At 33.7% G+C, this 15,633-nt stretch overlaps 2 protein-coding genes across 2 annotated transcripts in view; one reads left to right on the plus strand and one right to left on the minus strand.

The window, feature by feature from the left end:
* Positions 1 to 4,320: 4,320 nt before the first annotated feature.
* LOC107704752 (interleukin-6-like) lies at positions 4,321 to 15,001 on the plus strand. The gene is made up of 6 exons (XM_016507793.1): positions 4,321 to 4,371; positions 4,652 to 4,685; positions 10,164 to 10,534; positions 10,608 to 10,718; positions 13,666 to 13,809; positions 14,576 to 15,001. The coding sequence occupies exons 1-6, from the start codon at positions 4,321 to 4,323 to the stop codon at positions 14,789 to 14,791; spliced, it is 927 nt and encodes a 308-aa protein (XP_016363279.1). The 3' UTR covers positions 14,792 to 15,001.
* Positions 15,002 to 15,086: 85 nt separating this feature from the next.
* Positions 15,087 to 15,633, minus strand: part of LOC107704157 (mitochondrial import receptor subunit TOM7 homolog) — a 9,968-nt gene continuing 9,421 nt past the window's right edge. The window contains exons 2-3 of the mRNA XM_016507064.1: positions 15,339 to 15,387; positions 15,087 to 15,258 (exon numbers count right to left, since the gene is read on the minus strand). Of these exons, the coding sequence (XP_016362550.1) occupies positions 15,243 to 15,258; positions 15,339 to 15,387 (65 nt within the window). The 3' untranslated portion in view covers positions 15,087 to 15,242. The remainder of the gene's footprint in view (positions 15,259 to 15,338; positions 15,388 to 15,633) is intronic.

The following is a 15,633-nucleotide window of genomic DNA, read 5'->3' on the forward strand; positions in this document are numbered from 1 at the left end:
AGAGGATTTTTATTTGATCCCATTAGGATTCTTTGGGAAACAATTATATATTTTTGCAATTCTGTTTGGTGTTGTTTGCGGTACACAGACATATTTCATGAAGAACATATTTGTGAAAGTTATCAGTGTCCCTTTGTGTGTTTTTCTGTGTCTGTTGTGATGTTCTGCTGTGTTCAAACACTGAGTCTACTCTTAGAAAGGCTTATCATGATTAAAAACACTGAATTTTCAGTTAATCCCTGCGTTGAAGTATTTACACACCAGTCATTTCCTCTCAGCGCGGATGTCATGTGATCTGAAGACAGCAGCTCAGAGCTCTGTGAAGTGTGTGACGCCGCAGGTCTGTTTAATGTGTTCAGAAACCACGCTGTAAACCACCACAGTAAACTAATGCTGAAGTAAAACCTGTTAACTAACGGTTAACTAACTGTAAGTTACCTTACCATACGAGCTGACAAACAGACCTGGAAAAGAACATTAAGTTAACATTTCATACTTGAATAAGGAAACGTCTATTTTAATGTGTAGAATATATTTAATCCATCATTTCGTCTTTGTCTATGATATTCCAGATATTGTTTTATTTGATTTTAACAAAACAATCATCAATTAAAGAAAACACATATGTGATTCAATCATTAGTTTAAGAAAATATTCAGCACTGGAGAATGTTATTTTCTAATATTACTCTTGAAATTGCATAACGAATTGCATTATTTTTCTTCAGGAAATTCTGAATGCACTTATTTTTAAATATTAAAAAATATATTTCATGAAGACAGTGAACACATTATGTTAACTGCCTATTTATGATGAAAAATTATAATATTGTTTAATATAATACGTAACTTTTACTATAAAACTTGTTTTTTCAAAGTTAAATTATTTATAATAAAAATGTGCACTATATTTATCATACAGATTTATCTTTTCCATTTTATGTATGTATATATATATATATATATATATATACACATATATAATTCTAATATGACATGTCCTTTTACAGTTAAAATGTATCTTATTGTAAATAAATATTTATAATAAAAAAGTGACATTTAACAAAACTGTAACTGTAATATTACATATGTATCATATTAGAATCATATACACACACACACACACTCTCTCTCACACACACACACAGATCTGTATCTAGTTAAGTTGCCAATGCTTAAAAACAAAACGTGGAATATCTTTCAAAGATTTGATGTCAACCTCGCAAACTGGTAAATCCCAGCAATGATTTCATTCGTGAAAGATTTCATCCTCAGTAAACACAACTTTTCCAAACAGACTGGAGAAAAACCCTGTGAGCTTTCTTGGAAGCTGCGTAAAGTCAGCCAATCACATTAGAGCTTTCTAGATTGAGAAAGTGCTGGTGTTTCAGGTGAAGCATGCATCAGACGGTCAGCGGGCGTCCCGTCTGATGCTGAGTCCACAGAAGAGCGCCTGCATGTGAAAGTGAGAAAAGAGAGTGAAGAAAGTCTTTCATCTTAAACCTTCTCCTCTCCAGTTACTGCTCTCCCACACAGACAGATCTTCAAACACACCCTTGATTAAATATTGAACAACACCCATGGCTCTCTAACAGAACACAACCTCCAAAAAAGAGAGGAGAGGCGGCTTGGTACCAACCCAAGGAAACGTTCCTGCGTGAACAGCATCAGTGTTGGTGAAACATTGCTATCAACCAGTCAGATTTTAGAGTTAGGCTTCAAGCCGATTTATCTGGTTTAAAGGGATAGTTCACCCAAAAATGACAATTTTATCAGCATTTACTCACCCTCAGGCTGTTCCAAACTGTGAGTTTCTTTCTTCTGTTCAACACAAAGATATTTTGAAGAATGTTGGTAACCAAACAGTTGCTGGTATCCATAGTATTTTTTCCCCCATATTATGGAAGTCAATGGTTACCATCAACTGTTTGTTTTCATTTTTGGGTGAACTGTTCCTTTGAAGTTACTATTTTTGACAAGAATATTGTTCCAGGACCAACAAAAGGTAAAATCACTGTCATGCCTTACTTTAAACATTAGGCTATAATAAGTATTAACTGTGTTTAAAACATGTAAACTAAACTGGGCATTACTGGAAATAAGTATTTCACTGCCATCTTGTGTTTGCTTTACAGAACTTTTGTAAAGTCCTGTTCAAACAAACAGAGGATCCTATTCTGTGTGAAAAAATGGCACACCGAAACTTTTATAATTAAAAACTTAATTCACGTTATACTTATACATATAATTGTACAGTCACGTGACAAAGAAAGAAAGAGGGTTATTGTGGTAAACTTAATTTGAAAGTCAGTTACCCGGCAGCTGTTTCAGAAAGGGAGAGTCCTCCAAATCTTCTCTGTGGATGGATTTGAGGGGAAACCACCAAAACCAGAAAATCTCCCTAAACTTGGCATAAAGATTTGGCAAAAATTTGGCAAAAATTGTGTTTTTTCCCAACGCTGGTCTTGTCCAGACCTTCAAGACTAGCGATCTGACTCGCTAAGTTAATGTATTCATCGACTTTTTATGCTAATTGTCGTGGCGCAATCGGTGGAGGTTCGTCCAAATTGTCTTTTCGCGCCCAAATTAACTTAAATATACTCTTCAAGTCATCTTAAATAAGTTTTAAGTTAAAAAAGTATTACATTTCTCAGAATTACCTGTTAAAATTATAAATAATGACTTATGTTTTGTGATGTAGCTACCTGGCAGATGCTGATCCCAACGGCAGGCGCTCAACGGTTGATCTGCTGTTGCTATGGTTACCACCTCGGCTGCTCGCGAATTCTTTTCTGGAACTATGAAAAAATACGAGCTCTTTCTGTCTGACTTCAATGGTTACTCGTTATTCAAAACATGCAATGAAACGTTCCTTAAGAAAGATGTAAAATTAAACGTTTTAATACATTCGTGAACGTTATAACAGAGCATGTAGTCAATTTGTTGGCCAAACTTTAACCGCTGGTTCCCTCAACTATTTTCAACTTTAAAAATTTTTAACCAATTTCTAATGGGTTTCGTTATTATACGTACAAGGAAAAGAAACCTTCACATTTTGTTCTACAACAACAAATTAAACATTAAACATTTAAACTGCAAATGTGCATTTTGAAGAAACAATTTTGTTTAAATGTAAATCATAAACATAGGGCACAATTAACTGTATTAATATAAAGGAATTTTCCGTATTGATTTTTATTTTGCATTGCATTGTGTTTAAGAGCTAAGGGAAATATCTGTAATGCGTCTTGACAGGAAATGATCAGTACACTTTCCTTTTTTTTTTTTTTTTACAGTGTATGTTGCTAACAACTTGCTATATAAGTACTACACATGTCTGATTCATCAAGCATGTAATCTTGCATCCTGCCTAGCCGTTCCTTCATAATGCAGAACATCGTGAGTCCAACTATTTCTTCTACCCTGTTGTCTTGAAGATGCATGCTGCAATTCACATCTGCAAATCATCATTTCATGCACGTGTGCACAGTGAGAGAGTGACGCGAGAGATTTCTCTGTGGCAATCGCTGGAGAAAATGCTTAGCTCAGCAAAACTCTCACATTTTGGCTTAAAGGGGTCATATGATGCGATTTCAATTTTTCCTTTCTCTTTGGAGTGTTACAAGCTCTTGGTGCATAAAGATCTGTAAAGTTGCAAAGACTAAAGTCTCAAATCCAAAGAGATATTCTTTATAAAAGTTAAGAGTCAGCCACGCCTACCTAAAACGGCTCGTTCTAACACGCCCCCACATGTCTACATCACTATGTGGGAAGATTTGCATAACGCCGCCCAAATGTTCACGCAAAGAAAGAAGTCGTAACTTTTATTCTCGCTGTAGTATTGTTGCTGCCGCCGCCGCCATGTCATGAAGGCGCTGTGTGTTTCGTCGTAAAAGCGAAACTACTTTGTTTGGTCTTCCAAAAGAGGACGATATCTGCTTCGTCATACACGGTGAAAGCCGATCGCCGGATCGGCTTTCACCGTGGACGAAGCGGAGTCGGCCAATCACAACGCACTGGATAGCTGGCCAATCACAGCACACCTCGCTTTTCAGACCGATGAGCTTTGTAAAAATCGACACGTTTCAGAAAGGCGGGGCATAGAGGAGAAACAATAATGTACAGTATGTGGAAAATAATGTGTTTTTTTAACCTTAAACCGCATAAACATTTCATTACACCAAATACACAAAATAATGTTCTTTTTAGCAGCATCATATGACCCCTTTAAGCTTGGGCCTGTTCCTACATACATGTACCACAGGCTCTTTGGCATGAACCACATTTCTGTGACTAGTCATGGATCAATTTTTGCGCGAGGATGCCGGTGTTTGCTCAAGCCGGAAAATCTAAAGTTGCTCAGTTCAAAAGCGTAAGAATCTATTTTTGGAGCATTGAGGTCTGATTCACTTTTTTCAACAGTACTGTATGCGGCGGTTGCATTGCACTCTTGACTTCAGTTACATTTGGTGTTGACTGTGATCGGCAGAAAAAAAAAAAAAAAACAGTTTCGGAAACCAAAAAGCTAAAAACACCCACACAATCACACTTCAATTCTGTGGAAAAGGGCCTTAGCATAAATGTGAAAATATCTATATCTGCACATCTGTAGTTTCACTACAACATATTTCTGTGAAAATTTTTTGTTTAAGCTCGACCTCACAACATGTGCTGACTCCGACAGGAGTAAAATAAACCTAATAAACAGGTTTTACTCATTCCTTCCTTATTCCATTCCTCGCTGGTCAAAAGACCAGTGTATGTTGTGTTTTAGATGTTAGTATTTTAAACTGCAGACAACCGGCCTTTCCAAACCTCTAAACCATTAAGACTTTATCTAAACCAGCAAAACCTTCTGCTCCATTAACTTCACCACAAAAACCAACTTGGTAAACCAGTTTGGTTATACTGGTGAATGGCAACAAACCAGCACTAAAAAAAGTTCACAATAAGCTGGTATATTTAACAGAACTTGAAAAATAGTGAAAGACCAAAACCACTACATCTATAGATCTGTTCCGAATTATTATATAAATTAGATTAACATTCAGATCTAGCACTCTGGTAACTGGGTGCAAAATACAAGGTCATGAGAAAGATTTATGATATACTGATAGGACTTCTCAGAAAAAGGAAACACTTTCACCACTTTATCCGTTAATGACCCAATTTTCATGGAATAACAGCAAAGAACTGCCTGTTATCTCTTCAAAGTCACAGATCACACCTCGAACATGGTTTCTGCTGTGGGCTGCTTCACCTCAGAGCTTCATGCTGTAGAAATTAACCATGAAATGGCAGAAGAAATGCTACAAAACTGTCATTTCTCGTCTATCACCACCCACTGCAGCTTGGAAATAAACAGCAGAATGGCAAAGTATAGGCATTGTTAGAATGCAACCTTATTGTACAGGAATTGGTAGCAATTAACAGTAACTAGTTTGCATATATAGTAGTAAGTGTGCTGTACTTGAAAAAGCTGTGCACTGAATCAAGTTGAGATGCATGTACAAGGAATATTAGCTAATGAATTAATAGTAAAATTAATCATATTTTTTTAAATGTGCAGTTCAAATATTCTTCTTACGTCAGTGAAAATAAACAGCAAGTTACCATTGTGACAACATGCCCTACTGTACATAGGCATCTATGAAAAAATTAAAATCTAATAAAAACAACAACAAAAAAAATCAATAAAAGTGTCAACCTAAGGCTTGTATCAATCATTTTCACTGAGTTTTAAGAGGGGGAAAAAGTAAAAAGATAAAAATGCATTCATGAAAATTAAAATCTGCTCATAAAAATGGACTTTTCACTCCTCTTATACAATGAAAATGGTTTTGATCTAAAAATTATAAACTTAAAATTTAAGTCCAAACTATACTTCATATGTCGCCTTCTATTAATAATAATGACACAGAAAAAATTTATATAAAAAAAATTAAAAATTAAAGAGCAGCGTTATTGTTAGCTAAAACAGTTAAAAAATACTGTAACAATTAATACAAATTAGATGAAAAATGTAAAAGTAAAAACGAATTAAAAACTAAAATGTTACCTTCACAACTAAACTGAAACTAAATTAAATAAGTTTAAGTACCAAAATAAATTAAATGAAGTAATAAATCTGAAATAAAAATAAAACTATATAGAAAAACTTAATAAAAATGACAAAGAAATTACTAAAACCTAAATTATAAATATAATTTATATATTCAGGCAAATATTCAAGACTCAACAAAAACCCACAGACCCAGTAATAATTTTATTTAATAAAACTAGGGCATTGTTTTTGTCCCTTTTGGCCGAAGCAAAACCTGGAAACTTCCACAATTGCTCAAAATAATATCACTCACACTCCATTATAACATCTCCTCAGCTTCACGCATACATATTTCCCCTCCTGAAGGGGAATCCTCTGTTGCAAAAATCACAATCAATATGCATATTAACCAGAGGCCTGCGGTCTTCACTGAGGTCCGTAACGACTCCAATCAAAGCAGATATATTACGGAATGAGATCACTTCGAGAAAGCGGAAATTAAAAAGGAGAAGGAAATGACGGAGACATGACTTTTTACACATTACTTTCATTTCTTTTATTTGTAAAGCTCATGCATGGATGCTTCCTTTCTTAGAATTACAATAAAAGAAACCGTTAGAAACTGAAACCATATTTGCAGCAGTTTGCAAGATACGTTATGAAAAATCTTTCAAAGATGTGATATTTAACTCATGCTGGATGATATAAATGAGAAACTTAGTGCAATATAGTATATCATGCATACAGCCGCAACTTTATGGGTTTAGAAATGACGGTTTCTCTTTGAAAACCATCAGAGTTGCACTTGGAGATTATTAACAAGATATAAACAATGCCTGGGGCAAGTTGTCACAAGGTCAATACCTCAGTAACTTTTAAAGTCAAATTTTATTCTCAGTGCATTTGTTCAAAAGTCTTAAATATAGTAATTAATATTAATATATTTAATCATAATTAAATAAGTTCTTTGATTTCTATCATCCAAAACTTTATTTGTTATAGTCACTTTATGGTTTGCCAAAGCCTGTAATGCATAATTTAATAACTGATGACATATTAAATGAAGACATGCTGTGGAAGGTCTATTTTTGTTTATAGTGACTTGTATTTTTTTTTTAACAAAAAGTGCATTTAAAAAATCCTGCTTACATCAGTGTCAATAAACAGCAAGTTAATGTATATTACAAGTCACTATATACAGTAACTTGTACAATTACAATTACTCGTCCCGAACCGTCACGGTGAGTTCAGATGGCATGCCGGCTATAAATCGGAACCGGTTTTTAGTTTTATTTTGGCTGATCTCTATTCCAGAATTGCACACAAACTGCATTTTGCAATCATTTTGATGAGGTCTGTAAAGAGGAGAAAACACTGTATCAGGCAGATCAAGCTCACTGTTCGCGATGCTCAAAATATAGGAAGACAAATATGTGGGGGTTTATATGAATGTATCTCTGAGAGGAACTGACCGTCTTCAGAAATGTTTCAATGGCATTTTCTTTTCATCTTACCACCATATAACGCATATTAAAGTAGTGTTTATAAGCACAGCTGCTTTGTTTAGAGCGATAACCAAGGATAACCAAGGAAACGCTGTATCGCTGCTGTTCCAGAAGCGCCACCTGCTGTCAGAGAATAAATCTGCATTTTCATTCAGTCCGTCTGCTGTATTGGTTTTGTGCAGGTGTCTTATGTAGCATAATTTCACAAATCTAAAGTCAGAACATTCTGTTTTTGCTTTAAATCTTGAAATTATAAAATCGAATTCAAATCAAAAACAACTGCTCATGCTACATGTATACTTAATTAAAATTAATCAATAAATTGTCTTGGCATGATAGATGCAGAAGCTGTTTTTAAAGTTGAGCCTTTTTGTAAATGTCTGTTTGTGTTGCAAAGCTCTGTCTGATTGAAAATGTAACTTAACTGATTAAATGCAGTAATGTAGGAGATGAGAAAGGGCTGGAAATGGCTCTTGGGAATATGGACATTAACACGATGCAAAGGATAGATGACTTCAACCCTGACGCACCTTACACTCAGGTAACCTAGTCATCTTTAATGTATATTTGCTTGAACTTATGGATACATTTCATAGAGCATAGCATAATTTATTTGCTATTATAGAACTTAATATTTTGAATTACCTTTTATTTTTATATTTTTAAATTAAAATTTTAGTAATTTGCTTGTCATTTATCAGTATATATATATATATACAGGTGCATCTCAAAAAATTAGAATATCGTGAAAAAGTAATTTTTTTTGTAACATTTCAAAAAGTGAAACGTTCATATATTCTAGATTCATTACACGTAAAGTAAAACAGTTTTTTGTTTTAATTTCGACGATTAGAGCCTTACAGCTCACGAAAGTCAAAAATCTAGTATCTCAAAATATATGTAATGAATCTAGAATATAGAAAAGTTTCACTTTTTGAAACAAGTTACCAAAAAAAGAACCTTTTCACAACATTCTAATTTTTTTAGATGCACCTGTGTGTACAGTCACGGCCAAAAGATTTGGCAGTGACATAAATTTTGTGTTTTGCAAAGTTTGCAGCTTTAGCTGTTGTGGTGTTCATTCACATTGTTTCTAGATTATTGTGTAGAGTGATCAGATGCATTTTAAAACAGAAAGCACATTAAATGCAAGTAAAGTGTCTACTTTTAAGGTTTCAAATAAGTTTTTGGAGAATAAAATGTCAAAATTTGGTTGAAATAATGTCATTCATTGTCATTCAGTGTAACACAATATTTATGTAAATATTCAAACAACATGCTTATTCGGACGTGTAAATATTAAAATATATAAAAGAATAAGGGAGCATATTCAATTTTATTGTGTTTTAAATGAGTAAAAAAGTCTACTGACCAATGGGCAAAACCTAGGATAGTGGCACATTTTAAAAATGTAAAATTGCAACTATACTAGTCAGGTTAATCACTATCACACTAATTAGATCGTAAGAGCAGATTGATTGCTATAGAAGGAGGGAAGAAGCGTTTCCAGTCATTGTGTTCTTGTTAGCAATGCTTACCTCCAAAGAAACACTTGCAGTCATCATCTCTTCGCATCTAAATATTGCACCTGAAAGAACCATTTACCGGATCATCATGTACCCCTCCAGGATTTGAGCTGTAATCTTCTTCTGTGCTACAGTGGCTACTGTTCTCTCATTTTGATTACCGTGTTTCCACTAAATAAAGGGTTTTGTTGCAATGCCTTGGTTTTGTCAAACATGTGACAGTGGTATACCCTACAGCTAATATTCCTTCGAAGTTTTGAGCGATGAAGATGAACAATATTTCAGAAAAAATCAAGTATTTATAGATTGATTCTAAATTTAAATTCTCTAATTTTGATCTCCACTGTGAGCGTGTACGTATATATATATATATATATATATATATATATAAAGAGTTTATTTGCAAAAACGTTATTAATTTTCATAAATCATGTTTTTTATTGTGTTGTTTTTATTGTTTTATTGTGTTAGTTAGCTGTATTTTTTTTGTTATTACAAATGGGCAAAACCTAGGATAGTGGCACATTTAAAAAAAGTAAAATTACAACTAATTAGTATTTGGGGTGAAAGTAATTCGTTTTTTAATATGTCATATATTGATTTTGGTTGTAAATATGCCTGAGAAGATTGTTACACTGAATGGCATTTTAGTGGGTCTCTTCTGTAAATCAGGGAAAAATGTATGAATGTTTTTTTTTTGTGCTCAGAAAAACAAAAACAAAATTGCAATTAAATTAAACAGAAATTTTTTAAATTTTTTTGGGGGAAAACAACAACAATTTAATGCAGTATTACACTTATTGTTTTATGCTTAAACCCTTTTTCGTCTTTGACCAATATATATATATATGTGTGTGTGTGTGTGTGTGTGTGTAAACTTTCAGAAAAATAAATGAAATCAGTCAAACAATAAGAGTATCAAAACCTAAATCAACTTGTGGCATCCTGAGTCTTGAGGGGGAAAAGTAAAGAAAAATTATTTTATGAAAATCAGAATCAGGGCGGTTTTCCTAAATGATGAAAAATGTTTGAAAGGCGGGTTGAGAGATGTGGAAACTCCTCGAGTGTGTGTATAAAACCACTTGAGAAGCGCGGTTCAGAAGTCTCCCGAGGTTTCTTGAAGACATCACACACAAACTTGTGCAATCAGGATGCCGTCAGCCCAGAGTGAGTGCAGCGTTTGAGCGATCGGACGGATCTCGTGAGCAGACGCAGCTCTTCACTTTCTCTCTCTCTCTCACTTTCTCTGCAGACGCAGCGCTCTTCTTGTCTGCTGTACTGGCAGCGTTCCTCAGTCTGGTGGATGCGGTGCCTGCGTACAGCGGTCTGGCCGAACGCTCCGAAACATCTGGAGACGAGGTTCAGGACGTGGAGGGAAAGAGTCCTCTGAGCGAGCGGCAGAAATGGTATCTGATGGCCAGAGATCTGCACAGAGACGTCAAGACGCTGCGAGACCAGCAGGTGCGTCTCAACACACACCAATGCAAAGATGCTTCGTGTTACTCAAACTAACTTTGAGCTCCTCCGTCTGCAGTTTGAGAGGGACTTCAGAGAGACGATGAACATGACGGCGTATGAAGGCGTGAGGATCACAACTCCTCTCCTCAGACCCTCCGACGGCTGTCTGTCCAGAAACTTCAGCGCAGTAAGAACACACTTCCTCTCAAATGACTGCGCTTAGGGTTGATTCATGGCTCTGTGTTCAATAAAAAGAATGCCTCTGTGCCCCAAGCTGATTTTAAACTAGTTTATTCAAATTTTGAAACATTTTTATTGTCCCTGTAAATACTTTTGAACATTTTCTAATGCATTATGAACTTAACATGAACAAAGTAAATTTGTTTGTTAACATTTTATAAACATCAACAAAGGTTAATGATGTAAAAATACATTATAAACTATATTTTTATTATTTATATACTTGATATTTATGTTAAATTACATTATTATTACATTACTTATATTTTATAATAATTTTTATATTTCTGATATTTCTATTATTACATTATATTATTAGTTTATTTTATTTATGTTTTTTATATATATTATTATATTTTGAAAATTTACAACAATTTTTTTAACATTTTATAAACATCAACAGTTTAATGATGTAAAACTACATTACAAACTATATTTTTATTGTTATTTATATTTATGTTAAATTACATTATTATTACATTATTTCTATTTTATCATATATTTTATATTTTTGATATTTCTATTACATTATATTATTAGTTTATTTTATTTTTGTTTTTTATTTATATTATTATATTTTGAAAATTTACAAAAAAATGTTTTAAACATTTTATAAACATCAACAAAGGTTAATGTAAAAATACATTATAAACTATATTTTATTGTTATTTATATATATGTTAAATTACATTATTATTACATTATATTTTATATATTTTTCATATTTCTATTATTACATTCCATTATTAGTTTATTTGATTTTTATGTTTTTTATTTATATTACTGTATTTTGAAAATGTTTAGTTCATGTTAATTAATGCATTAACAAATGAGAACTTAATTTTATTTTAATACTGTAAAAACATTTTTCTGAATTTTGAGTAAGATTGAAAATTCACATTTGCCAGAATATGTCTTTTTTAGTCACTATATAATTTCCATACTCATCATAGTTCAGATAACGATTATTATTACTGTAATAATCAATCGATCAATCAATATAATAAATGTAATAATAATAAACATAATAACTGCATTATTAAAATAAATGAGTAGATGTGTCGAAATGTTTGGCTGCTACTCTATGCAAACTTTACTGCATTTGTAATATTTTTTATTATTATCATTATACAATCAAGCAAAGCATTTTAATAGAAAAGAGTTTTTCCAAAACGTTTATATTTGTAAATAAGTAGTGAAGTACATCTTTTCCAGAATAGATTTTCATGATTTGAGAAGCTTTATTAGGTCATTAACAAATCAATTTTAATCCATAAACAATCGATTTAGTGCTATTCTAAGTTAACCTGCTGTATTAGCGAATACTTTAACTTTCCCTCCAAAAAAAAGTCATTAGCCTTTGACACACTTTCATGCCAATTCATAACTATTTTAAGTTTTGGCAAATTGGTGGCTAATTTGTCGAATCGGTTTCATTTATATCGCGCTTAATACAATACAGATTGATTCAAAGCAGCTTTACGTTAATAAACCACACAATAAAACTGTTTATTTGTATGAATGTGTACAATCTCATTCATACAATCCACCCACAAACTAATTTATAGTAAATACTATAGTGTTTTTGAACCATACTATAGTAAAGTGTGTAATGAACACTACAGCATACTGTAGTATTAACTAGTGAACTGATAAACTGTAATAAATTCAGTAAACTGTATTGTTGTAGAAAACTTAGTACAGTAATTTGTTTATATTACTATAGTTGTTATTAGGCTGTCAAAATGGCTAAAAAAAACGAAATTCGAATTTTTTACATAAATATTATCAAAATTCGAATTATATTCGAATTTAAAATGCCTAATTTCAGTTAGGGTGAAGAAAAGCGTTTGGCTTCTCTTCTGAGGCCACAAGAGGGCGCATCGAGCAAAATATTACTAATGCACGTTTATTCAAAGCATAAGACAACGTGACTATCTGTGAAAAAAAGTGCATAATGTTTAAAATAATGTTTATAAACCGATTATAATGAAGTTGCTTAAACAACTATAAACAAAACAGCATCATGTATGTATGCATAGTTTAATACAAAGGCCGAAAGCCAATCACACAGAGTACATTTTTCAGTTCAAAACATGAGATGCAGTGGGATTGGGAAAAAACCCCGCCATAAAGTCCCGAGACATGTTTTTTCAAAGTTAAACTTGCATTAATTTTACATGGCTTTCTAAACATACGGCTCTTTGTGCGAGACGCGAGTGCAACGGTGATAGATGTCCCTCTAGAAAATGTGTGAAACATGCATTCTGTGTGAACGGCTTGGTTTCCGTTTTGACATAAACAACATCTTCTCCGCATTGATGTTCTCTTGTCCCGCAATATTTGTAATTAACAACGCAGCAGCAGCGTCGCATCTAGTGGCGTCAACTGGATAAGCTATGAAAAGCATTAAAATGCAATGAAACTTACATCGTCATCGCGTCTCGTGCGCCACTGATAAAGCATCCTGATGCACAACTAAAATTAGAATGCAACGTTTTTGCATTCGAATGTGGATTTTTATTTTAAATTCAGCGAATATTCAAAATTCGAATTTTTTTTGACAGCCCTAGTTGTTATATTACCACAGCAACTACAGAATTACCACAAGTACTTTACTATAGTATGGTTCAAAAACACTATAGTATTTTTTCATGCTGACGCCCCACTAACGACAGTTTCTTACGAATCACATCGAACCAATTCATACAAACCCTTCAACTCATAAAATAGATACTGTACGTTTGATATCGGGTTGTTACCATTACACAAACGTAACGCAGTTTAGCGCTGAACAAGAGCTTTTATCCAGCACATGATGGGATGAACGTTTTCATTTGATTTCGTCAAATACTGAAGTGTTGCTAAACGCTCATACCTCACGAATGTTTCAGGATTTGTGTCTGAGCCGCATTTACAGCGTCCTGACCTGGTATAAAGAGAACTGGAGCTTGATCGAGAACGAAAACCTGACCTCCAGCCTGGTGAAGGACATCAAATGCGGGACCAAGCGCCTGCTGGAGGCAATTAACAGCCAGGTAAACACACCTCAACGGCTCCACGGCGCTCCAGCTGACCTCACAAAGCCACCAATCTGTAAATTGACTGATAAAAGCGTAGGTTTAAGAGCACAAACGTTGCATTTTTTGACAGATTGTTTGCTTTTCTTTGTTTATTTATATGCACCTGCCTATTTGATTTATTCGGAGTTGCGGAGGCATTTCATTTCAAGAGCATAAACATTAAAATATCTGCTAACAGTTTAGAGTTAAAATATTAAAATAAAAAAAGATATAAGTAGCTATATTAATATAAAACATTATGAAAATAACTAATAAAATAAAAAAAGATTAAATTATGATTATATTATTAAATTTTTATAAAATAATAAAACAACATTTATGTATATTATAATGTATATTATTAAATTACATTATTATTATTATTAGATGACTTATACATTACTGTATTTTTGATATTTTGATGTTAGCTATTGCATTAACGAATGAGACTTTATTTTAACCACTTTTTTGCATGTTGAAGCTTAGTCGAAACAAACAAAGCTCATTCATTCACTGATAAATAGATGGTTACCTATTACCTAAAAAAAAAACCATGTAGATTATGGAGTATCCCAGTCATGGAAACCCAGGCTTAACGACTAGTGATAGGCAGCCATCAAACAGGCCAAATAAAGCCTTCTCAGCATTTCAGAGCAACAAAACCTGCCGATCTGAGCTCATTATCAGTTGTTCATGAGCAGTGTCACATATGAGCACATCTGGTGTTTGTTTGGTCCTGCAGCTGCAGATAGCAGACGGAGGGGTGGATCAGATCTCCAGCGCTCCTCTATCGGTCAGATCCACGTGGATGCGCAAGACCACGACACATTCGATCCTGTTCAACTTCACCAGCGTGATGATCGACACGTGCAGAGCAGTCCATTACATCAAACGCAAAGCTGCACACCGAGCAAAAGACACGAAGAGACCCGCAGACTGGAGCTCCGACAAGAACTAGTTTATTCAACTATTATTTTTATTTATTGACCATCGCAGATATTTCATTCAGGGCAGAATAATTTAATATTTATGAGTCTGTACTTTTAACTTATTGAATGTTGTGCAACATTGATATTTATAAATGCAATTATTTATGTGCCAGTATTTTCTATTTACTTCTCATTTGCACGACACTGAAAATCAGTGCCGATTAATGTATTTATGAACTTGTTTAAAACAGAACGTGAGAACATGCTGATTGCTTACAATGATCTTCGTAGATTCAATAAAAAAAAAACAAAGAAAACGTTTTGTGTTTTTTTCTCAACGCAATGTTTCAGAAAGAGGAAGCAAAAGTCTTAAAATAACACAAAAGCGTTGACAGTGAAGTATTTACATCCCAGCACTGAGTTCAGATCCGAGCGAGCGACGAGTCTTCATGGAGTCTGTAGTTTCCGTCAGGAGCGTCTTCATCCCCAAAGCAAACTGACAGACAAAACAGATCATCCCATGCTCATCTCCAGCAGCTTTCTGTGCTAAAACACCGTGATCTTCACAAAACTCACCTGAGGACTGTGGGTTCAGGCATCCCCGGATCGGCTCCCCGCTTGAATCCTGGGAGAGAAATAAATACATTAAAAAACATACATTTCTGTTGATTCCTGGAAGATTCAGAAACGTGAACCGGGAATGTCATGAACCGCTGCAGGTCACATTTCAATAAAAATTAACACAAAAATAAAAATATTATTTAAAAAAAATTAATTATACATTAATCAATAACTATACATATCATTTAGTGTGTGAGTGTGTGTGTGAGTGTGAGTGAGTGTGAGTGTGTGTGTGTGTGTGTGTGAGAGA

This window comes from Sinocyclocheilus anshuiensis, unplaced genomic scaffold (genome assembly GCF_001515605.1).
Source record: "Sinocyclocheilus anshuiensis isolate Anshui unplaced genomic scaffold, SAMN03320099.WGS_v1.1 scaffold61, whole genome shotgun sequence".
Taxonomy (NCBI): domain Eukaryota; kingdom Metazoa; phylum Chordata; class Actinopteri; order Cypriniformes; family Cyprinidae; genus Sinocyclocheilus; species Sinocyclocheilus anshuiensis.

Coding starts and splice junctions, on each gene's coding strand:
- LOC107704752 (XM_016507793.1), top strand. CDS start 4,321: ATGCCGGTGTTTGCTCAAGCCGGAAAATCTAAAGTTGCTCAGTTCAAA. Junction 4,686..10,163: donor ATGTGCTGACTCCGACAGGA/GTAAAATAAACC, acceptor CCACTTGAGAAG/CGCGGTTCAGAAGTCTCCCG. Junction 13,810..14,575: donor TGGAGGCAATTAACAGCCAG/GTAAACACACCT, acceptor TTGGTCCTGCAG/CTGCAGATAGCAGACGGAGG.